The sequence below is a fragment of the Chrysemys picta genome, chromosome 4 (assembly GCF_011386835.1).
Source record: "Chrysemys picta bellii isolate R12L10 chromosome 4, ASM1138683v2, whole genome shotgun sequence".
NCBI classification, from domain to species: domain Eukaryota; kingdom Metazoa; phylum Chordata; order Testudines; family Emydidae; genus Chrysemys; species Chrysemys picta.
The window spans coordinates 68193643-68219589 of record NC_088794.1 but is presented as its reverse complement, the minus strand read 5'-3'; the positions used below and the strand labels follow the sequence as shown (position 1 = coordinate 68219589).

The 25947-nt window shown below is 37.3% G+C and overlaps 1 protein-coding gene across 9 annotated transcripts in view; it reads left to right on the top strand.

The window, feature by feature from the left end:
• The window catches only part of ANO3 (anoctamin 3), a 390311-nt gene that overhangs the window by 296956 nt on the left and 67408 nt on the right, over positions 1-25947 (top strand). For 7 of the 9 annotated variants that reach the window (XM_065592543.1, XM_042855401.2, XM_024103546.3 and 4 more), the window contains exons 5-8: positions 1578-1736; positions 7413-7513; positions 14955-14999; positions 24408-24539. In XM_065592543.1, coding sequence (XP_065448615.1) covers positions 1578-1736; positions 7413-7513; positions 14955-14999; positions 24408-24539 — 437 coding nt within the window. The remainder of the gene's footprint in view (positions 1-1577; positions 1737-7412; positions 7514-14954; positions 15000-24407; positions 24540-25947) is intronic. The other 2 variants (XM_065592540.1, XM_042855403.2) reach the window with 1 other exon arrangement.

The following is a 25947-nucleotide window of genomic DNA, read 5'->3' as shown; positions in this document are numbered from 1 at the left end:
GAAATGGTGGCTCTTTACAGCAGATAGTTTTTATCCTTTTTTGATGAAGATAAAATATGATGTTTATCCACTGCTGTAATTGTTCCCCAAATACAACTTTACTCACCATCAGCTGTTCCAAAATTCTATGGGAGACTACAGCCCCAGTTCTGCTTTTGTTAGCGTTACTCCAGACTTCCATCAGTGTAACTAAGATGAGATTCTAGCCCTACTTTTCAGAGGCATACCATCATAATCAGGGCCAGCTCCAGGGTTTTGGCCGCCCCAAGCAGCCAAACAAAACAAAACAAAAAAAACAAAAAAGTCGCGATCGCGATCTGCGGCGGCAATTCGGCGGGAGGTCCTTCACTCCGAGCAGGAGTGAGGGACCGTCCACCGAATTGCCGCCGAACAGCTGGACGTGCCACCCCTCTCCGAAGTGGCTGCCCCAAGCACCTGCTTGGTGAGTTGGTGCCTGGAGCCGGACCTGATCATAATGCTCCCCAGAAGGCAGGGGAAATAACCCTGTAATTTTCCACAAATTTGGGCTCGTTCTTGCAAACACTTAGAGTAACTTTCCCCATGTTCCTACTCTTGTGCATATTGTTATTCACATATCTAAGTGTTTGCATTATAGGGTCCTAAAATGACAATGTTTCTTGCAATTGTTACCATTCTTTGTTGTCATTTTCCCCTGGCTCTTTGAAAGAATAAAGTATCTTTATTGTTGGAAAAAGAGTGAATAAGATTCAGTCACTGGGTTTGAGTCAATTAACAGCGCTGCAACTTTCTTGCTCAGGAGTGTGAAAAAACACCCCCGTGAGGGCAGCAAGTTGCAGCGCTGTAAAGCACCAGTTTAAACAGTGCCCCGGCACTGGAAGCTACGCCCCTTATTGAGGTGGGTTTTTTTAGAGCGCCGCAACCACATAAGCCATGTTAAAGTGCTGCCACGGAGCACTTTAGGATTGCCAGAGTACACTAGCCCTAAAGTGAGTTTTCTGCCATGTCTTTGATATTATGTGTTTGCCATCAGTCTTTATTACACAATGTCAGTGTTTCCCAAACATTTGAAAATTGAGTCCTTATTCAGAAGAATGAAACCAATCTTTTCTTCCACCTGCTGTGTGGTGTTAAAGGCCTACACATCTTGATTTCTATCCCATTTGCTTCCTACACTTTGGGAAATACTTTGTCGTTGGCACATCCTCTCCTTTCTTAAATGATGTGATAAGCAGTGAAATAGTTGTGTGCATCTGAAGTAGTATCTGTTGAAATGAATGGGGGGGGGGGTGGTGAGGGGACTTCATAATTCAGAGCTGCTATTTCAGGTTTTCTGAAAACTCTGGTAGATGTAGGCATCTGTTACTCATTTCATGCTTGAAGGTTTTCTTTGCAAATGTAATAGCTAAAATGTGTGTTATAATTAAACCTGAGATTCTGGAGAACAATTGTCAGGTTTGTCCATGCCTGCCCTTCCAATTACTCCTTCACATGCAATTCAATGAGCACATGCCTTGCACTATGCTGTATTTATGTTTAATTTTTAATTTTTTTCTAATGTATAATCCTGTTTGTAACCAATTTTATTTGTTTTTCAGAATGAGATGAATGCCATAGCATCATCAGGCCTCTTCTTCAAAGATGGTAAAAAGCGCATTGATTACATCTTGGTCTATAAAAAGTCAAGTCTACAAATAGAAAAAAGAAACACTTTTGAAAAGAACTTGAGGGCAGAGGGCTTAATGTTAGAAAGAGAGGTATGTCTTCTAGTATATATAGATGACCTAGAAATTATTGTGATAAACTATTAAATGTTAAGAATATTCCTAATTTGTTACAAACAGACTTTCAAAATTATAAGTGCTGACCAGGATTTTAGTGTTATATGTTACCATCTAAATCAGAAAGGGACAGATTCACCACTATGTTGATCTTGTTTATGTTGGCATTATTCCATTTAAATCAGTGGAGATGAACTGATGTATGGAGTGGTACAGTGGTCAATTGGGCCCTATCTCCTTAGAGTTTTCTTTCTCACTCTCCCAGTTGGCACAGATGGGAGCACTGTGAAGTAAAAACTGAAGTCCACCCACTAGTCAGTCCAAACAGCATTGATAGGCTTGAAAAAGAGTCCCTTCCCAATCTTCTTTTACTGATTCAGACCAGGGACTTGAATGTGTTGTGTCTGTTTTTTGAATTGTAGATTATAGAGCAGGAATATTTATGTACAGACTCAATTCAGAAGCAGGCTCTGCACTTTATTCTCCTCTCGCTTGTGAACTTCCATGGCATTCAGTGGAATTACTCCTGATTTACACCAGTTAAATGGAGACCAGAATAGGGTCTTATTTAAACAAAGTTGTTAGACTCTTTCAAGTCATTCGTGCACATACCTACATACAGTCTCAGCTAATTTGACAATTAAATTAGCTAATTTTGAAATTATTGTATTTAATATTGTTGTTACTATTTTGATCCAATCTAGCAAAACAGAAAAAAAATCTGAAAATGTCTGATATTTTGAAAACAGAACCATTATCCCCAAAAGCCTATTAACAAGCAATAAACTTGACATTTTAGAAAAGTAAAGCTTTCTAAATTCAGATTTTAATTTGAATATCAGATAATTCTCTAACAAGATATTGTTTAAATGTGACAAGTTTAGATGCAAAACAATCATTTTGAAAGAAAAAAAATCATGCAAAGCAACATTATAAGTCTGTAAAATGACTTAAAACAAAACTGTAAATCTTTTTAATTGTAATGTATTTATTCTTAAATTCACTTTATTTTTTCAGTCCCCTTAATATGACACCTTGCAAGCTGCCATGCAAAGACAGTATAGTTAAAAACATACATTATTGTGCACTTCCAGTGTTATGTAGATAACATTTTCTCCCTATTATCTGTGTTTTAAAGGTTGTTTGCAGTGATGTTGTAGCCACACGAGTTGGTCCCAGGATATTAGAGAAACAAGGTGGGTAAGGTAATATCTTTTATTGGTTTATGGAAAAAAAACAAGCTTTCAAGCTTAACTAGACCTGAAGAAGAGCTCTATATAAGCTCAAAAACTTGTCTCCTCCAACCACGGAAGTTGGTCCAATGAAAGATATTACCTCACCTATCTTGTCTGTCTTAAAGGTTAAGCGTTGAAATGATTAATATTCCTTCAAGAATTATAGAATAAAAGTAGCATTTCCTTTTAGGTATGTGTAAGAAATATTGTCATGGACCCAACTATCTATCCTCAGGCAAAATACTCTTTGGCTTCAGCACGGCAGTTTTCAGTGAGTAAGAACTGCAGGATCATGTCCACTGATATGAACTGCAGGATCATGTCTGCCAATATTTATAAATTGGAAGCGGTCCATCAGCATAGTGGATGAAATTCAATCCTTTCCACAACATGCTAAGACTGGATAGGAATTCACCACCAAGTAACAGGCAAAGTGTGGGGCATCTCTGTAACTAATCCCTTTATACCAACTGTTCCGGCTCCCTGCAGTGGAATAGTGGCTCTGATCTCTTTTTGTCAGATTCACTGGGCTCTCTGGGCTATCCAGATCCCCTTTTTGTGTGCTGAATGATGTAGAGCTGGCATTGGAGGGGTGAGAGTCCCCTATATGCCAACTTCACAGCCATCTTCCTCTCAAACAGAGGATGTTCTACTTTTCCATTGTGTTCGGAGCCCTCTGCAACTTGATTATCTTAGGATGTATTTTACTCAGAGTACTAGTACTGAGAAGCCTGATAAAACAAGGGGAAAGAAGTGAGGAGAGATAAAGACAGAAAGCATGTTAACTATGAAGGAGATTTGATGGAATTACTTTCTAATGTCCTTCTTGCTGCTTGCACGAGACACTCAGACCTGAAGTATTCTCAGGTCTTACTCTCACTCAGTGGTGCAAGATCAGGTCCTAAGTGTATATTTAAAAAAATTAAAATCCACATAAAATTTTATAATCCTTTCACTTGAAAACAAAATGAAATAGATAGTAGTAAAAATTATTCCCCATCCACACATACACCATAGCAAACCACTGTCATGTCCTGATTGACAAACCCCCACCCCCCTGCTGCCCATTCCTGACCAGTACTCTGAAATAACTGAGGCAGAAACTACTACCAAAAATCTACAGTAGGTTTTACACCAGAACCAGTGCATAATGAGGTGGTGACTTCAGTGGATTTATACAGATTAACACAAGATGATGATCTTTCCCTTGCTGTTTTAATTAGTTCTGAGGAAATGTCCAGCAGAGTGAATATGATAAATGAGTTTTACATATATTTACATTTCATTATTTACATTCCTTATGTAAAGTCTCATTGTCAAATTAATCACTGGCATAAATGGGTACAATTCCTGTTAACTTCATTAAGAGTTGTACCTGCTTTCACCACGGCCTTAATTTTGTCCTTTGAGTGTATTAACAATAGGCTTTCAAAATCCAATTGTCTGTAGTGATAAACCATTTTCAGTTCCTACTCTCACAGTTAAAACTTGTAAAGAGGACGGAGAGGGAAGGAAGATGAAAGGCATGTATTAAAACAAAGAAGATTGCTAACAGAAAGAACAATAATAAAATGTATACTCAAAATGATTTACCACCTGCTACATTGCCAATTACTTTAATATTAGTTTCTCTCCAGAGATATCGCGTTGATTTAAAAAGTAATCAGCAACCAGTCGGAAAGTTTTCTGGAGTTAAACTGCAGGTGGGGGATAAAACAGAAAAAATAAACATCTTTATCTTGCTCCTAATGTATTTAAAGACCAACCTTTTATATCCATTGCTATAACTCATTTTCAACTTATTCTTTCTGATTTTGTCCCTACAAGCTTGTATATTTCATATTCCTCTTTAGCAATTTGTCAGTTTCCATTTTTTGTAGGATTCCTTTTTGATTTTCAGATCATTAAAGCACTCCTGATGGCATCTTATTATTCTTCCTATCTTTCCTTTGCATCAGAATCAGGGCCGGCTCTAACTTTTTTGCTGCCCCAGGCAAAAAAGAAGAGCGCTGCCCCGCCATAACACCCCCTCCCCCCCGAGCGCCGGACCGGGCCGCTCAACCCCCCGAGCACCGCGCTGCGCCGGGCCGCCGAATCCCCCACCCTCCCCGAGCGCCGCGTCACCCCGCCCAAAGCCCCGAGCGCTGCGCCGGGCTGCCCAAACCCCCGCCCCCCCCGAAGTGCCGCGCCGCCCAAACCCCCCGAGCACCGAGCCGGGCCGCCGAAGCCCCCGCCCCCCCTCCAGCGCCACGCTGCCGAAATACTCCCCGCACCGCCTGGCCGAAATGAAAAAAAAAAAAAAAAAAAAACCCTCTAGCGCCGCCCCGCCAAACAAAAAAAAACCAACAAAAACACTGCGAACGCCCCCCGCCACCCCAACATTTGCCACCCCTTCTAAGGTGCCGCCCCAAGCACGTGCTTTGTCGGCTGGTGCCTGGAGCCAACCCTGATCAGAATAGTTTGTAGTTGTGCATTTAATATTGTCTCTTGAGAAATTGCCAGCTCTCCTGAACTCCTTTATCTCTTGGGATTTCTTCCCATGGGAAGTCCTCTGAGTTTGTCTTTTTTGAAGTCCATTGTTCTTATTCTGCTGCTCACACTCCTTCATTTCCTTAGAATCATGAAATCTATCATGTAAAAAGCAACAAAGAGTCCTGTGGCACCTTATAGACTAACAGACATATTGGAGCATAAGCTTTTGTGGGTGAATACCCGCTTTGTCAGACTCATGAAATCTATCATAATCACTCTCACCCAAATTCCCTTTAACCTTCAGATCAGTGTAAAATGGCTGTACCCCTGATTACTTCCTCTGTCATCTAAAACAAAACATTTTCCCCAATACATTCCGAGAACTTATTGGAAATTTTGTGTTTTGCCATATTATTCTTCCAACAGATGTCTGGGTAATTAAAGTCCCCATTACTACCAGGTCTTGTGTTTTGGATATTTGTTATTCGTTCATCGTGCAATGCTGAAGATCCTTGAGAAGATTTTGCAAATCAGTAAATTCAGCAAATTAGATGTAATTCTATAGTGTTGATTATGATTTGGGAAAAAATTGAAATCTATAAAGGCACAAAACAGACATGATATTTGTCGTCTTCCCTTAGCAGGCCCTCACCGGACTATACCCTTGTTACCACACCCATCTCCCCTATTTAGGGTTGTCATCTTGGGAAGAAGAACATATGGCCTGCTGACACCATCCTTGGGCAGATGGTAGATCCATTCTCCACACTGGTGTCTTCAAGTGGGAGCCACCCATCATAGCCTCTGTGATGCCAATCCAGAATGGTCATGGCGGGGGGTAAATTTTTCATTTACTCACTCTGGCAGAAAGCTGAAGAAAACCACCTCAGACTGCTGTTGGCTCCCAGAGTTACGGAATAGAGCCCTATCCTAAAGCCCCTTATGAATAGTTACTAGGTTACTCTAAGGGCTAAGTCCTTTGGAAAAGTAAGTTACAGTAACATTCTTCTGCCTGGCTCAGAAACAGTTCATAAAACTGAGTCACTTTCTCTAGGAAAATGAATCACAATGACTTCTGTTTATCTTACTGAGGCCATGGAGTAGGCTCAGCCAGTCTGATTCAGAAGCAATGCAAGGCGATGTCAGTCTTTCAACTACCACTATAATGCCATTTTGAAAAGGAAATTTGAAATGCACCTAAAATGAAGTTATCTCTCAATGACTGTGAGCAACAAGATAATGTAAAAAAAATTATGTTCTACTTTGAAGAACACTTTACTTGTGAAAACTTTCATACTAAAACACTGCATGTTTCTGGGAGCTCTGCAGACTCCAAAAATAGTAACATTGAGTGTGTTTAATTACGTAATGAATATTTCACTTCACGTAACATATGGCTTTTGAACTTTCTGTTTTATTATATTGCTTACTTGTTGCTTATAATTTATAATAAATGTAAAAAGGCTAGCACGTAGGGTGAAATCTTGACTCCATTGAAGTCAATGGCAAAACTCCTATTGACTTCATAGTGATCAGAATTTCACCCCAAGAATGGTACAAGAGTGTAAGGATATATTTTTTTTTAAATCAATATATATAGTTCTGTGGAATAGTGTTCCAAAGGCAGTGGGGGAAGCCCTATCTTTAAAGACATTCATAATAAGACTATAAATATAAAACACTAGAAAACAGCAGTCTGTATGGTCAGTGGAATAGACTGGAAGATGTCTTTGATTATTCTCATCTCCATATCTCATTGCAACTGCAGTGCACATATTATCATGTACTATTCTTTACTTAGGACTCTAGATGATGCCATAGACTTTAGTGGGAGCAAAGCGCACACCTCTGAGAGCAGAAGTTGGCCCATAGGCATGTTTTCAGAAACCAGACTGCCACGTGGTACTCAACTGTTAATATATATTTATTTTATCACCCATTGCAGCCAGCTATTACGAGCAACGACATAATGTTTGTTAAAATTCACTGTCCATGGGATACGTTATGCAAATATGCAGAAAGAATGAACATCAGGATGCCTTTCAGGTATTGTAGTAACTATTTTATTTTTAATACTTAGATTTTTATGCTTTATATTTAACTGTTTTTACTCATTTATTAAGGTAACATGGATTCCCATCCTATTGTTCAAACTGAACAAAAAAAGCCTCCTGCTGCATTATAACTAAGTTCCTCTCTTCTGATCTCTTCAAAAACAATAATTTTTAAGGCCAATTTTGGGGGTAAAAACATGGCTGATGATAGAGGCCACTGTATCAAAAGCTTACTTTCTTAACAAATTCGCATATCCCTGAAGAACTTACTGCTCAAAGCACATCACACACATTTTGCAAGACCTTTTATGGAGGTCCTTTTCATGGTCTCAAAAGATCTGTGGTTTGTGGTTTTAGGCTTAGGAGCACAGAATCTTCTTCTGAATGATGGATCACAGCCAGAGCTTGACTGGAATTATATCCAAAGGCAAGGGAAGTTACAGAGTCAACTAATATTCGCTCTTTCAGAGATAAAACCCTGACATTCTGGAGAAAGCCAGAGACTTTGTGTTCCTGGAATTCTCTTCACTTCTTGTTTCCAGATTGATGATCTTCAGTCTCCTTAAAAGGCAGCCTTGTCCATAAACTCTAAACACTTTTTAAATTAAAAATTACAACATAAATGTATTCTTGTAGTAAGTACAGAAATACAATTAAAAATAACCTATCTCCAGGAAACCAGTAGATGTAATATGCAATTCCCCCACCCCTTCAACAATTCCCCATGCTTATAATTTCCCATCATTTTTAAATGACTGTGGGGGGGCGGGAAAGATGACCCTTGTAGTGTGTGCTGAAACTCACTGGATCTGGGATACATCAGGCCAAGGTGGCAATCAAATTCCAAAGTGAGACTGTCTCACTGAGAATGCCCTTACAGCAGCTCCTTCTCACTTACATCAGTGGGGCTCTCGCTGGAGTGCCTCTGCTGATTTCAACTACGACAGTATGGCATGGGGAGAGAGAGATAATCCTTCATGTAAATAGGTCCTAAGCTTAGACTTCACCCAGAAACTCTCAGGCAGCCTGTCTGTCTTCAATTGAAAATAGGTTTGAGTATCCATCCCTACATTAAACCAGAGCATTATGAAATTTAAACTCTTTGACTGAATCATTTCCCAAATCCCTTTTCATAGTAAACAACTTGATTAATAATCATTTACCATGTGATTAAGGAAGATTTTTTGATATTGCCATATGTGCTTCTCTCTCACTTGAATGATTCATTGTTAACGGTTCAAATATTCATTTTTCTCTAAATTTCAGGACCCAAATGAACTCTTTATTTCTTGCCATTTTAAACCACTAAACAAAATGGGCTTTTTATCAGCAGACAAGAGCAGTCTATGCTGGGGTAGCACAACTGTTTTGGATCTAGTGCAGAAGCATGAGGCCTCTACACAAATAGCTCTGGTCTCCAAATGATCCTCTGAGTTCCACAGGGCTGGGGGGTGGGTTCAGTCTATTTTTGGGGAGCAACCCCATTGCTAACAATCAAGGAGAAACTCTGTGAGGGGATTCTCAGTTTTCCTCCTCTTGAGCAAGTTTTATCATATGGGAGGGACATCTGCCCTGGGATTCTAACTGAAGATTGGAATTCATTTAGACAGTTCACCAGTTATTTGTTGCTGTCTTAGCTTGTGATTGATGGGGAATATCACTGAATTTCCCAGTCAACCGCTGCAAACCTTACACATGGATTCCATATTTGGCTTTTTAAGATGTTCTTCGGGGCTTAGAGGATGTGAATTTATTCCTGTTTCTAGTCTTGATGAATCCACGACTAGGTCTTGCACAAAGATAGGGATGTTCTGGATATTCTTTAATTTGTTGGTGAAACGTACAGCCAGCATCTCTAACAAATTGTTTCAGCTTTGTGCTAGATAACTGGTGTTTACTTCCAGCAAGATGGGGAAAAAGCTCTTGGTAAAAATATAATAAAATGGGCTCTTAGAGCTAGTCAGCTGCCTGTCTATCTTGTCATGGGGGAGTGATGCAGCCTAGTGGTCTGATTAGAGGAGTGACAGTTTGGCATTTTAATCCTGGTTCTGTTTATGACTCCTGCTGCTGCATTGTCAAAACTACATGAGCCTGTTTTAATTGTCTTTACTAAATTGTGGAAGCAAAATACCCAATTTGCTTGTGCAAGCTGACGTTGTGTATGTTAATTCAGGTCCATGCATTTTTTTTTTTAAATCAAGACTTTATTAGGTGAGATTCTGACCTCACTGAAGTCAATTGTCTTAAATGTGAGCAAGATTTCCCTGTAAAAAAGAGGAGACGATATTTTTTCCTAGCTGACAGGAATGTTGAGATCAAATTGGCTAATGTCTTTGGAGCACTTTTAGGATGAGAAGTGCAAGTTTTCCAAGTTGTAATATTGCTAATTTAGGCTCAACACTCTGAAATATTTGAACAATCACCATCAAAAAAAGGGGGGGGGGGGCTGTTTTTTGTTTTTGTTTTTAATTTGAGAGCAAAACTGAATAGTTGTCTGCTAGCTCTGACCTTGTCAGCAAGTGAGCCATCAACCAAAGGCAGAGGAGAATGAATCAGTAACAGGGAGTGATTAAAGCTCCCATTAGCAGTTTTGTAAACAACCCAGCCTTCTCATAACTGCTTATTTATTTCAATGAAAAACAAATTAATAAAAGAAGAGCATGGGAACTGATTAGTGTTTTATAGAAGGAATCATAGCTGGCATTCTACTCTGCCTTTGAAGTGTGATAACTAGAATGGGAATTATATACCGCACGCAATACAGCATAAAAATAAAACACTACGTGACTAGTCCTGCAGCTTGGATGCTAGTGAAATTCACTTTGACATAAAAAAAATAAAAGGGCAATATTTTGGGAGTCAGTGAGGTCATGTAATTTGGGCCTAATCCTGCATTTATGACTGACTTGAATGAGACTGCTAACATGCATAAAGTTACTCACAAGCATAAACATATTTGTTGGATTGGGGCCATTAATTGTATATTTCACTTCAATCATTTTTTCCCATTTCCTAATACTGTTTTTTCTCCCATCTTGTTATTTTTAGAAAGACTTAAAGTACATTAATTATTTAGATATTTGATCTAGTTGATTTCCTTACTTTAGAGAGAAATGTATGAAATAAGGTCCAGTTCCTACAAATATTTATATACGCTAACAATTTTATTGGAGTCTAATTAGCAATTTTTCTAGGCAGGCATTCAAACCAACTTTTTAATCAAATTCTTAATCCACGCCCCCCCACCCCCCCACCCCTCTCTCCTTTTGTTTCATGGCCATTGGTTCCTTGGCTATTACTTTGCTTTATTTCGTTCATGTTTCTTTCACTTCAGATATTTGAAAAGAAGATTCTAAAGAGCAAAGGTACACTGCTTACACACACAGAGTATACATATGTTAAATAGACTTTTTTTTAAGTGCATACTTGTACTGAGGTTTTACTTAACCATTTTCTAAGCAGTTATAACATATTCTATATTGTGTTGCTGAGGTAACTGCACGTCTCATCTCTTGGAGAGAGATAGCCTTATTATACACCTGAATAATACAGTTCTCTCCCAAAGGGTGTTCTTACTACCAACAGATTCCTTCCCCTTCTCTCTGGCTTACCGAGAACTAAGGCTCTACCCGTTCCCTAATCCTAGCCACCCCACTCCCTTCCATCTGCATGGGAGAGGGAGTAGTGGCGCCACAGAGGCTGCTTTTCCCCACTGTGGTTGACCCATGATGCATCAAGCCTCATGTGTTACACCCCCTTACTCTCCTGCTCAGCGATGTAAGGGTGGGTCCCAATCTTGCTCTTTAATGATACCACTAGTAGGCATAGCCCCAAAGAGAATATTTTATCTGAATTCATGGCCTATCTCTAAACTCTGTCTTAAATACACATCTCCCATCAGAATAGGGTGACCAGATGTCCTGATTTTATAGGAACAGTCCTGATTTTTGGGTCTTTTTCTTATATAGGCTCCTATTATTCTCCCACCCCGTCCCGATTTTTCACATTTGCTGTTGGGTCACACTACATCAGAAGTCCCATTGAAATCAACAGAATTACCCATGAAAGAGGGAAGTATTTGATCCTAGACATAGCATAAATGTAGCTGAGAAGAACCAAAATCATTTATATGTTTCCATCCCAAGGGACTATCCAAAGACCCAGAGCCTGTTCTCAATGAAGTCAATGCAAAACTGCAAACTAACTCTACTGATAAAAAGTCATACTTCAGTGCATACTATGTATTACTACTACAGCAGGTGCGGGGTGGGAGGGAAATTCGGCTGAAACATTTTTTAATGGAAAAATGCAAATTCAGGTTGACTGAAAAAGGAAATTTATGTTGATTTCAGTCAATTACTTCAGTCTGAATGAATAAAGAAAACATTTTGTAGATGTTGAAATGTATGAAATATTCTGGGTGGGAATATTTTTCCTAACCTCTCTCTTTGAAGTTGTTCCACTTCATACAAAATACTTCAATGGTCACAGAGCTGGGTCAAACTAAATCTTTCATTCAACCCAAATTGAAATTTTCCCAACTTTTTCAACTTGCTGATAATTCTGAAAAATTTCAGTTTTAGTTCCACCTGAACCAAAAGGTTTTCTCCCCCCTTAACCCTGGCCAAGGAACCACCAGTGAACCAAAAAATCAGTAATTTGCCCAGCTCTTTTTCTGACGGTTGATCTTTGAGGCTCAGTATGGTATATAATGTAAAAAGAAAAGTGATACATGACTAGTTATCAATAAGGTTTTTTTAATACTTTGCAATAATTGTTGTCTTTGACATACATTTCAATATTTTCACATGATTACATTGGGGATCATGAATTATTTATACTTATGTTTTTAATGGGATATGTCTGAATGTTCTATTAAAAAGAAACATGTTGCATGCTTAAAATATATGTATAAGAGGCAGCAGCTTTGCCATATAATATTGAAGCTTGAGCAAAGAGATGTTTATGCATGCACAACAAATATCTTCTGTAAAACAGAAATTGCAATATGTATAATGAGTAAATGACCTCTGTAGCTCAGCTGGACTCCTTCTGAGTGGAACAGTTAAGGGTAATTAAAGGTAACAAAAGAAGTCATGTTTCTTAAATATAATATCAAAAAAAATTGTTAACTTCTGTGGTTTCTGTGCTCCCTTTGCAACTCTGTTTAGGAACATCACAAATCAGGCTGCCAAGTACCTAAGAATTATTCTAGGTTGTGAAGTTACCATCCGATGAGGATCTCATTTGTTTAATATCCAGAACTGAAATATTTTTTTTGTTTAATGATATTCCTGTGAAAATACTTCTTGAAAATTGGCTAAAAACAGTTTAGCCATTTATTTTAAGTGCTGATACTCAAAAACGTTGCTTTACTCTTAATACACAGTAGCATAAAGGGTCTAGGCAACTTATACCCTTTGGTGACTAGTATGTACAAAGTAAGGCCATGATCCAGCAAATTGATCCATACAGGCAGTATCCTGTGTCTTCAGTGGGTCTCTGCGCTGACATAAGTGTACACTCACCTACATGAGATTGCAGGATCAGGGCCTAAGTCACTTGCAAAATTGAAAGGTTTGAATTGAGAGAGGTAAATTAAATGGAAAGAGGTAAATAGTGGTATCCCTCAGGGGTCTGTTCTGGGACCAGTCCTATTCAACATATTCATAAATGATCTGGAAAAGGGGTAAACAGTCAGGTGGCAACAGATGATACAAAATTACTAAAGATAGTTAAGACCAGGCAGACTGCGAAGAGCTACAAAAGGATCTCTCAAAGCTGGGAGACTGGGCAACAAAATGGCAGATGAAATTTAATGTTGATAAATGCAAAGTAATGCACATTGAAAGTATAATCTCAACTATACATATAAAATGATGTAAATTAGCTGTTACCACTCAAGAAAGAGACCTTGGAGTCATTATGGATAGTTCTCTGAAAACATCCACTCGATATGCAGCGGCAGTCAAAAAAGTGAACAGAATGCTGGGGATAATTAAGAAAAGGATAGATAATAGGACAGAAAATATCATGTTGCCTCTATATAAATCTATGGTACGCCCACATCTTGAATACTGTGTGCAGATGTGGTCGCGCCATCTCAAAAAAGATATATTGGCATTGGAAAAGGGTCAGAAAAGGGCAACAAAAATTATTAGGGATATGGAACGGCTTCCATTTGAGGAGAAATTAATAAGACTGGGACTTTTCAGCTTGGAAAAGAGACGGCTAAGGGGAGATATGATTGAGGTCTATAAAATCATGACTGGTGTAGATAAAGTAGATAAGAATGTTGTTTACTACTTCTCATGACACAAGAACCAGGGGGTCACCAAATGAAATTAATAGGCAGTAGGTTTAAAACAAATAAAAGGAAGTATTTCTTCACACAATGCACAGTCAACCTGTGGAACTCCTTGCCAGAGGATGTTGTGAAGGCCAAGACCATAACAGGTTTCAAAAAAGAACTAGATAAATTCATGGAGGATAGGTCCATCAATGGCTAATAGCCAGGATGGGCAGGAATGGTGTCCCTAGTCTCTGTTTGCCAGAAGCTGGGAATGAGCGACAGGGAATGGATCACTTGATAATTACCTGTTCTATTCATTCCCTCTGGGGCACCTCGCACTGGCCACTGTCAGAAGGCAGGATACTGCGCTAGCTGGACCTTTGATCTGACCCAGTAGAGCCATTCTTATGTTCTTTTGTAAAGGTTGCTTGATATAGAGGGAGGGGGCATGTAGAGCAGTAGTGGGAAGTGAAAAGAATATTTTGCCTCAAATCTGTATGTGTATTATGTTTCAAGAATAACTGTTCTCTGTGAAGATTTCATAGGAAATTACATGACTTTTTCCCTCAGAAGTTACTGTACCCAGTGAAAAGAAGAGAGAAGAGAACTGAAATATAAAAACAATTTGTTCCAGTTACTGCTTAATGAATCTTGGGTCCATATACTGTTCTTGATTTGCATGCAAAATGGTAATGGATGTCGATGAGCATCACATGTACAGATTTAAGAGAGTGTATATAGCCTTTAATGCAGAACTAAAGCAAGTGCTAATTTTGAAAATGAGTCCTGTAGAATTAATAAAATTAAGAAGGGCCATATCTTAATAGTTTTTTGGACAAAACTTGTATTATCTTTATTGAGAATTCAGTGAATGAATCAGTAGTCGGACATGGCCCAGCCTATATAGATCAGTCGTATCAAAATTTAGATTAATTTTTCAAGAGTCATGATATGAACCATTTCAAATTCGAACAGACACACAGATCAGAATATCCTTAACAAATTACTGTATTTCAATTTAAAGATGTTTTTCACTCTTTAGCATGTAAATGTGCATGGTATGTGTTCTTATATAATGTGGGATTCCTTTTCAACTGTCTTTTACTTGATTGTTCTCCGATGACTTCTGCTATTCTTTCAGGAAAAAGTGTTATTACACTGACTGGAGGAGCAAAACCATGGGCAGGTTGGTGGGTGATGCATAGCTTCTAATCTTGCATATAGTCACCTGCTAAACATTAGCAGTTGTAAATTTATCCAAAGCAACTAAAACCATGAAATTTGATTCATGGAAACTCAAAAATGCATTAACACAAATAATGCCTTAAAATAGCCAGCTGTTACATGATGCAGTACAGTACAGCTTTGCCAATTCTCACTCTGTAACTGAAATACTTCTCATACCAAAACAATGGTCTCATTTAGTCTATCAGCAGAAATTTAATATCAAAGACAGCATTGCAGTGAGGCCTCCGGTTACTAAAATTTCATAAATTTCAGCCCGCTTTACAAAATATACTTTTTACTAGCACATTATGTCTTTGTATTAATCAAAACCAAATTCCAGTTGTTGAACTAGGAACCTGAGCCCGCAAATATACACAAGGTTCACTTTATGCCTATGAGTAAAGGCCTAAATTTAAAAGTACACTTTGTGATGCAGTATCCTTGAGCTTTTGTTTCATATATTTGATGGCTGACAGTAATATTCAGTAAAGGATCTTTGACTCACTGTGTGAGTTAGCAAGGTTCTACTATATTTCTAACATATGCTCCATTCTCACATTATGGGTTGTTAATTTTCCACAGAGAAGCACTCACTTGTAGAAACAGTAGCCTCAAGAGCTGGTAAAACCTATTGTTCTGTTCCAAAATTTAAGTACCAATTGGAACAAGCTTATCAGATTTCTAGACTAATTTCCATACCAAAAATGTGTGTCCTAATGCTTATGAGTAAGCTTGGAAGGATTAGATTTGCATCAGTAAATGTCGATAAATATCAGTTTCACCCATACACACACACACACACACACACACACACCAACAGAAATATTTCCATCGAGTATAATCAAAATTTGTAGAGAGACAAAGTAAGAAAAATGCAGCTTATGAAATTATTGAAATTTGATTTAAGGTTTTATTTGGTATGTTTTGATATGTGATGTTGACAATTTACATTGTAACAGTTATAAAGCTCTAACTTTTTGAATCTCAACATTTACTATCATTAAAAACATTTTCTAATTCCCCATAATTTCCTGCAACTGTGAAAATTTAAATAGATAAATTTTAAAAGCTTAAAACCAATAACTTTGCACAAATGTGAAAATTTAAATTGATAAAATTCTAAAATAAATGCTTAAAAATAGACATTGATATCCATCGAAATTATAAAAAAAAATACAGGAATTCTGCTAAGCATATTTATGAACCAAATATCTACATTTGCTTGACAATTAATTATTACACTATAGAGCCTCCAAGAGTGCAAATCCTGCCAGAGTTCACTATTTCCTGTGCAGTATTCAGTTACTATGTTATTGGCTGTGCAAGACCACCAGTTAACCAAAAAAAAATCACAAAATATCACTGAATTGCAAAATTTGGTTTATAAATCCAGTTTCAATAATAATATTAGACGGAAATAATTTATAACATAAATTTACAACTGCTTTTCTCCTCTCCCCGTCATGCATGTGCTTGCTTCATTTTAGTGTACAATTCAAAGCAAACCACTTACATTTTTGTAATATTAAGGCAAATGTAACAGGGCTATGCCATAAAACAAACTTAGTTCGATACTTTTGGGGATTTCTGGGTGTAATAAAAACTTGGATATTAGGTGGATTTATGATCCCATTTAGTAAAACAGGTATCTAGAATATGCAATTGAAATCAACCTAGTTTCTAAGAGTAGAGTAACAAACAATATTGCCATATTTGCATTCAGGAAGGAATTTTCTCCCAGGTCAAATTGGCAGAGATCCTGTTTTTTGTTTGTTTGCCTATTTCACAGCGTAAAGCAAGACAGTCACTTGCTGGTTTGAACTAGAGTAAATCATGCATTCTCTGTAACTTGAAGTCTTTAAATCAAGATTTGAGGACTTTAAGTCACCCAGCAGTTATGGGTAAATTACAGGAGTGGGTGGGTAAGGTTCTGTGGCCTGCGATGTGCAGGAAGTCCTACTAGATTATCATGATGGTCCCGTCTGACCTTGAAGTCCATGAGAACTTTAACATCAGAGACAAATACACTTACATGTTTCATTTTTATATGAAGTTTGTTTTGTGAGAAATTAAAAAAAACAAGCGAGGGAAGTTAAATATTTTGCTGTTTTTTTTATTCCAGCATTTTAAAAGAGCAAACACCTTTTTAAAAGAATTGCATGTGAACTCTTACTGTTGAAAAGTTCAAATCTAAATAGAAAACTAATCCTAAAAATGCACACAACACAAAATTTGAAAAATAAATCACATTGTTATAATTTTTTCCAATATGTGTGCATCACTGTCCATATTACCATAATAAATCTGTAGAGTGACAAACTGTGACCTATGAACATAAACATAGGTCATAGGAATGACTGTTCTATTAAAATTTTGAAATTAACAGGTAGAATAAACAAGAACTAGAATAAAGAACTACATTAAAATGAATATTTCTCATCACTCCTACTTCATTTTTAAATAAAAGATTATAGTTTATTAGACTGTTTTGCGTATTGGGGACAAATTCTAATCTCAGATGTATCTGCACAGGCAGGATTTGATTTTTAATACCCCTGGTGTCATATTTTAAAAATTCATGATAATATTCATGTATTAGGAGTAATTCTGTAGATGTTCCACACCTATTCAGTCCTGTGGGACTTGCTCATAAATAATCACTGCAGAATTGGACCTGTTGTTTAGGAAAGTTCTGTGCATGCGCACACTTCATTTTTGTCACCCTAAATTTACTTCAAAATTGGCATATTAAAGATACGCAAAATGGGTAATTTTACTTCACAGTCTTTATGCAGGATGAAATACTGATATTTCCTGCAGCAAAATGGCAACTCTTGGAGTAGAGCAATGGAAACAGGAGTGTGGGGTTTTTTTTGTTTGTTTGTTTGTTTGTTTTTTATGGTGAAATAAGGCTCTCTCCTTGCAGAAACTGTCATTAATTCTAGCTTTAAAAAATGCATTTGCTAGTTAGTGAACCCCAATATTTTTCTACATCTCTCTGTAGTATGTGGCTTTAGGGCCTGATGCAGTTTTCATAGAAGTTAATTGGAGTCTTTCCATTGACTTCAGTGGGAGTTGGATTGTGGTTATGACACCAGATCTTAAGCTGGTGTAAACTGACATAATCCTATTGCATTTAATAGAACTATGCCCGTTTACACCAGCTGAGGATCTAGTCCATATTGTACAGATAGATAACCATCCTTACTTAGGAATATGTATATTTGTAAATAAAGAATGTAATAAATTAAGAGCTGTTACGGGGTCATGGAGTACAAGGACATCATGTTCTCCATGAATGGGACTTCCATTGAAGTCAATGGAATGCTTACAGGATCAGAGCCCTATTGTCTATGGGATCAAATATCTGTGTTTTTACCAGCTCATTTATTAAATCACTCGATTAAGTGAATATGTACCTGATCATGATGTCCTTGTACTGCCACTCATATCTCCACATTCTACAGGAACAGCAAGATCGTACTCTATAAGGCTAAATAATTCATACTTTAAAAGTCTGCAAGTAAATACATTGCAGATAAAGAAAGCACATATCAGAAATTATCTGAATTCTCCCAGACTTCAGACTAGATGACCTAAAAGATTTTTGTTTGTCTTTTGGCTCTGATTTTTCAGACAGACTAATTTTTTTTCTTTTTTCTTTTAAGACTCATATTGAAGAAAACACCAAAATAAATTCTACTATACACAGCAAAATGTTTACATAATATTTTAATTCTGGTTTAACCACAAAATCTGGGCAATTATGAATTATAACAACATAGTTGCCATCTCTAATTGAATTTTTTACTAGAGCTGGGCAAAATTTTGCAGATGAATAGTTCATTTTCTGAAAAAAAAAATCAGTCTAGGGTCTATAGAAACTAATTGTGAATTCAAGTCCAATTTGGTGAATTGTTCTGGCTGAAGAAAATCATTGGAAATGTATGTTTCAACATCTTGAAAATGAAATGATTTGACTTTTTTTGTTTCAAAATGATATTTCGTTTTGAAATTTAAGTAGAGGTATTAAAAGGGTAGGGTTAAAACACCTGAAAATGAAATCAAACATGGGAAAAGTTTCAAATGAATCTTTGAAATCAAATTAATCTGATTTGCCCCCTGAACAAAATCAATTATTTTCTCAGCTCTAGTTTTTACTTCTAAGTATTAGAAATTGAAGGATACATTCCAATCTTCCTTCATCAGAAGTTTGCAGAATTGAAAATGACCTAGCTTACATGTGAATTGCAGTAGCTGGGTATTCTGGTGCTTCGTTTACTTAAGTTATAGCCTTGATTTATTCCATTGTGTATGCGTATGGTAACATGCAGTTTTTTTATGTTCAACAACATCTGAATTTTGGAGTACTGAACCATTTATTGGTCATAATAGCTTTTCCTGGTTATGATATAGGCATGTATAGCTTTGTGATTTGTTTGGTTTATTTATTGCAATATCTAACTACAGAATAAACTATATATTTATCTGTTTATTTTTTGTTATGAGAGTTTCTCCACAAGCCCCATAAAAATTAACATATAAATGGAGACCTGGATTTTCTTTCAGAGCCTACTTACTTTGAATCTCTATATCATCCTTTGCAGGTCTAATGTTGATAAATACACTGTAGAGCCAGTTTTGAACAAAATAACTGCTGCTGTTGCCCTTTTCATAAATTTTAATCCTAACAGCTGGATACTGCAAACCCTTAGCCTGACTTGACTTAAAAGAAACTAATTGGGAGAGTAATCACTCTCCACATGAGCAAGACTTTTTAAGGTCAACCCATAAGAGCCTTCATGCAACCCACATATCTACGAAACTCAGGTTAGACAATGACACTTGGTTGCCCAGCAAGTTTATAAGACACCATTAAGTGATCACAAATTATACAAAAAAGAATTAATGTAAAATTGCAGAAAAGGCAGTGTGAGTTAAATAGAATCTGATATCTCCTGTCCTCACATATGGTAATTGGCTAGTAGCAGGTAGCATGGGATGTCTCAGTACATACAATGTTATACTCTGAGAATGCAGACAACTCAGCTGATTCACCATTAAGAAAAAGCTTTTTCTTTCTATTTTGTAAGTGAATTTAACGTTAATGTAAGGTGTCTGACTGGTGTATTTGCAGATGTAATCCTGGAAATTGGAATAGTCTTTGTTCACAACACAGTTCAGCAGGAATACAGTTTGCCTACTAATGTGCCTTAGCCCTGATGTAGAGAACTTCCTCTAGATGTAAAATAGTTCAGTCTGGAAATGCATCCTTTAACCTTCCATTGACAAGTATGCTAATTGTAGTGCTAGTATGTTTCTACTGATGTGAACATTGGCCCTCACTCAATTGCACAGCTATTAGGTTATAAAGACATTACCCGCTGAGACTGGATTCACACCATATAGATGTGGACAGTCCAGTCACAGTCTAGTCTTCCAGGAAAAAAGTCTTTTTTTTTTTAATATACAGTTATGCTTATTAAATCTAGATGCCTAAAGTTAGGCATGTTACTTAGGTGTAATGGATATAGAAGTATATTAGAATTTATCTCCTAGTGACTACAAGGCTAATTAGCCCATTAATGTCAAGGAGAGCAATGAGAGTTTAGCTCCTCTGATATTCAAGCTGCTTATTTAGGTGCCTAATGTTAGGCACCAAAGTTGGACAATTTTGCTTGGAGACTTTATATAACTTGATCTATCAGTATATTGAAGAAATTTACTGTGAACAAACAGGAAAACTACCTGTGTGAAATCTATGAACATAGAAGATGATGCTGATGTCAGGAACCTTTAATCTGGCCAGTGACAATTGCCTAATGCTGAAATTTCATGCCACTATTGAGTACGATAGTTGTAACAATGTAAAGAGAACTAAAAGGGCTGATAATTCTAAGCCAAATCTTTCAGTCATGGGAGTATATATACTGACCAAGAACTGCGCGATTTTGGCACAGCATTGATACCTAAATAATATCAACAGTTGCAATAACATATATAGTTAAGGGTTTTTTCCCAAACCAGAATTATTCATTGGGGTTTTTTTAAGGAATCTGAGGATAAATGGAAAAGTTAGGATAACTCCTGAGATTTAGTCTGAAAGGTTTATGAACACACAATTCTGCAAAAGACCATAAAAGTGCAATTAAGTTGAAGATTTCCGATAGGAATCATACTAACTTAGGGAAGGGATCATTGTCATGACTAAGTGAAATCTATTCATAAATGAAGGATTTAACTTTTCTTGTTATGTCAGATAAAATGCAATGGTATTGCAGAGTAACATTTTATAGTCATTATAAGACAATTACTTTTACAACTGTTAGTGTTGCAACACTAGGTATTTTCAGTTGGAATGTAGCTGTGCTCAGAATTTGGCCCATGGAATTTTCCTCCATTGTGACCTGTCTGATCTCTCCTTCCATCACAAAATCCTGATTTTACAAGAGTTATTCATTACAAGCTAAATTCTGCCACCTTTACTCATGTTGAGTCACAATTTAGTGAGTAGTCCCATTGAATTCAGTTGGATTACTCAGGAACTAAGGTACTGCTCCATTTGTGCAACAGTGCGAGAATCCAGTCCTGTGATTTGGAGTTAAATGTACATTGACAGATTAGTCAGACTACTCTTTTATCACCTTCATGTCTTTACTGAAGTTTGAGAATCCATAACAAACTTATTTGTCTGAAACAGAGTAAGAAATTGAATGAAAACTCTGGGAAAGGGCCTAAATTAAGAATAAAAATTAGAAACCAATGCAAAAATCTGATTTATTATCACAAACTGAACAGCTTTTTATAAAAAGAAAAGTTTGATTCTTAGCTTTAAAAAGAATAAATCTGGCCATAAGACAGAAAAATGAAGAAACTCCAACCCTTACTTGGGCTGAGTAGTACTTCATTCTACAAGCAGTCAGTCTCATCCCACGGGTGAAACAACTTATGGAGTTAAGTACTAACCAGAATGAGTAAAAGTGGCAGAGCTGGACCATATGTTTGGCAGAAAAAGCGAAGTGACAATCCTGTCTGAGAACTGTGTTTTCTGTGTTTGTCCTTTATGAACTCAATTATATTTCTTGGCCCACAAAGTCTAGTAACTGATGGAATCATGTCCCTCAAATACAATAGACTAACAAATTCCAAGGGAATGTAGAAATTTCAAGAATCTGGTGTCAGAGTGTACATTAAAGTACTGTAAGGTCCTGATGTGACTCCCGTTGAAAAAACGGAAAGACTAATGCTGACTTCTGTGAAAGTTGGATTGGGCTCTAGATGCAGTGGGGCTCATTCTCTTCTCACACTAGTGTAATTTAGCAGTAACTAAATTGATGCCCATATAATTACACCAGGTGAGAGGAAAGTCAGGCCTGCTATTCCCAAACCCAATCCATAAATACTAAATTTAATCTGTGCTTTGCACTAACTGGCAGCAAAAATGTGTTTGCAGTATGTAAAACCCTAGTAGGAGACAGACTAATCTGAAAAATAAAATCGTATAGCCTCATCCTGCAAATGCTTACACATGTGAGCAGCTTTATTCCTGTGACTCAGCTCTATTAGACTCAAGAGTACATTTGCAAGATTGGGTCTTTCAACAGCAGCAGTGGGTAGAGGGGTGGTTGTTTTTTGGTTTTTGCAATTTAAAACTAGACCGCTTTTTTGGAAAAAATAAATAAGCAAATATTCAATTGGACTGGGGAACTTTATGCTTCTAAGTGTCACCCTGAAGCTTTTTTTTAATGTTAGATTCTCCCTGAAAATGAAAAATTAATGGAAAAGCCTGAGTGCTCGTACTATGCAGCCTGCTGCCAATTTAAAATAAGCTTTTTCAGCAATCGCACTTATATTCCACTTTTTTCTTTCAGCTTAATTCATGGGATATTTTCATGGCAGATGCAAAATATTTCCCCATAACTTTAACTGCTAGATGCAAATGGCCTGATTAGGATTATATGAGAGTCTGGCTCTACATTTTACGGTTCTAAATAATAAATGTGCACACTATTTTTTTTTTTTTGGTAGCAGTAGTTATTGGCTTTTCTTTTGTACTGTGTTTCTTTGCTGATTGTGAGAGTAATTTTTCTGAAGGGTAGTCTCCCTTTCTAAGTTCAAATTGCAGGTGCAAAATTCATGCCTACATTTTTGCTCCCATAACAAAAAAGTGGGCTCATTCCAAGTAGTTGTATCTCTGACTACCATACCCAATTAGCAGTTTAATTGCAGATGTAAATTAGATATTTATAAGAGTAAGTACCCAGATTTGTGCCCTGGATTCATTTTGTGGGTACAAAATGCAGATGCAGCTTGTGGAAACCAGGCCTTAACCCAGTTGAAAAATATAGCTGTAATTAGGGTGTCTTGACACTCAGCCATGCCTCCAAAGATATAATATATCATAATATGAGACCCAATCCAGTATTCCTTGAACACACAAAATTCCCATTCACTTCAATGGGAGGAGAGTTTGGAGATGCAAGAAATACAGAATCAGGCAAAGTTGAAGGGAAGAATTGTCATTGTTGGGGAATTAACTAGATTACCTAATAGATCTCTTCCATCTCTAATTTCTATAAACTGAGTTCTGACATCCTTAGGTAAGCACATCTCTCATGGGGGGAGTCAGGGAGTTTTGCCTATATAAAGACTAAGCACAGACATAGAACTAAATCCTATAATTGTGTGATAACCTGACTCTTTAGAAAATTGCAGAAAATTATCATCAGTTTTTGTCTAAATGCTGATTGTATGACAATTTTTCATCTTTTGCTCTAAAGTATTCTTGTTTTACTTGACTTGTGCTTATACTCTGAAGGGATATAACAATATGTAGATTTTGACAGAGCTCTACAAATCATATGGAGATTTAATTAAATGTGCCAAAGACCAGGTTCATAAATATACAATTAAGGACTATATTTTTAATTCTCACTTTAAAAGAGGGAAATTTGCGTATGAGGTATCTAAAGGGTTTGTGTTTATATCTTAGAGTAAGCACTTTAAGCATATACTTGAGTAAGGGTGGACATTGTAATTGCTCCAAACGAGCTACCTTGGGAAGAAATTGCAACGCAGAGAGTCATTCTCTAAAGCAGTATGCTATTACCTTCCTCCTGCCATGCTTGCTTGACAAAACTCCCATTGATGGCAGTGGGAATGGTGTTTGAGTGAGGTCCAAAAGATTGGGCCACAAATAACGTAAGCATTGCCTTTTTTTTATTTTGTTTTAGTAATTTAGAAAAAATAAGCACTCTCTTGCTTTCATTTCAAGCTTATAGTTCATTCTCATCCAGCATACATAGCTATGATGGCAACAAAAGTGACGTGCTGCTGGGAGCATAAGTCTAACTTGTCATTGTTCCAGTTTGCAGAGGAATATCAGAGAGCTGAAAAGTTGGTTGCCCAGAAATCCAATGAAGCTTGACAAGGAGGCCCTCCCTGACCTGGAAGAGACAGATTGTTACACAGCACCCTTTAGCCGAGCGCGAATCCACCAGTAAGTGTTGGTGCTGAGAATGCAACAGCAGAGATCCATGTGCACATTTCATTTTCTCATTTCTTCTTTCCAGGTGACAGAAAGGCAATCATTAACAGATGGTCACTGACAAACACATGGTGTCAGGTTTGCTGTTTCCTGTTGGTTTTCTCTTAGGGCCATATTCCGTCCTCTGATACTCACCAGTAGCTTCCATTGATGGCTGTTCAGCAGTATAGTGTAGGGGCAAAATTTCGCTCCAATAGGGAGCATGCTATTCTGTCTCCTCCTACATTATTAAACACAAATACTCCCGGTTTGTTTTTGCATATTCAAGAAACAGCTGGGCTAAATCTGAGAGTATTCCCTCAGCTGAAACAGAAGGAAAACCCTGGGAACAAGCTGAAAACAGTGACTTTGGATTTTAGCCAGCTGTGTACACAACAAATGCTCCTGCCTCAGATATGTATAGAAAACCCTTAATCTTCTATACACAACCTAAAAAGTGTAAACATATCTGTTCAGGCTAACATATCATCTCTGCTTTTGCTGTACTATGGAATAATGTTCCTTGTTTGTAATGCATGATTTTAATGTATTATGCCTCTTTTAGTTTTTATTTAATCTTAAAATTTTAATAAAGTAGAATTAAAGCTTGACTTCTCTTGAATGGAGCCATAAATTCATGTGAATTCTAGTGGAAGCACATGATACTGGGAGCAGCTAAATTCTAATCCCAGGCAGTAATTCACTGTATGGCATTAGACCAATCACTTAGGCCAAAAATTTCAAGTATTTTTTCACACAACACACAGTCAAACTGTGGAACTCCTTGCCAGAGGAAGTTGGGAAGGCCAAGACTATAACAGGGTTCAAAAAAGAACTAGATAAGTTCATGGAGGATAGGTCCATCAATGGCTATTAGCCAGGATGGACAGGGATGGTGTCCCTAGCTTCTGTTTGCCAGAAGCTGGGAATGGGCAACAGGGGATGGATCACTTGATTACCTGTTCTGTTCATTCCCTTTGGGGCACCTGGCATTGGACACTGTCAGAAGATAGGATACTGGGCTAGATGGACCTTTGGTCTGACTCAATATGTCCATTCTTATGTTCAAAACTGTCATCTATTATTAGTGCCCAACTTGAGACATCTCAGCCCAGATGGTGAGTTGCATTAGAGTTGCAGTTATCACAGAGTCAATGTAGGAGTGGAAGGAACCTCAAGAGGTCAAAGTCCATCCCCACCAACATCCCTTGGGTTAGCTGCCTTTCCAGCAATTTGATGACCCTGGATTGTGCTGAACATCTGTAATTCCCATTGACTTCAGCTGGATTTGAGAAAACTCAGTACTTCTGAAAATCAGGCCAGAGGTGTTTCTAGTTCAGGAATCTCAAACTCAAATCACCACGAGGGCTACATGAGGACT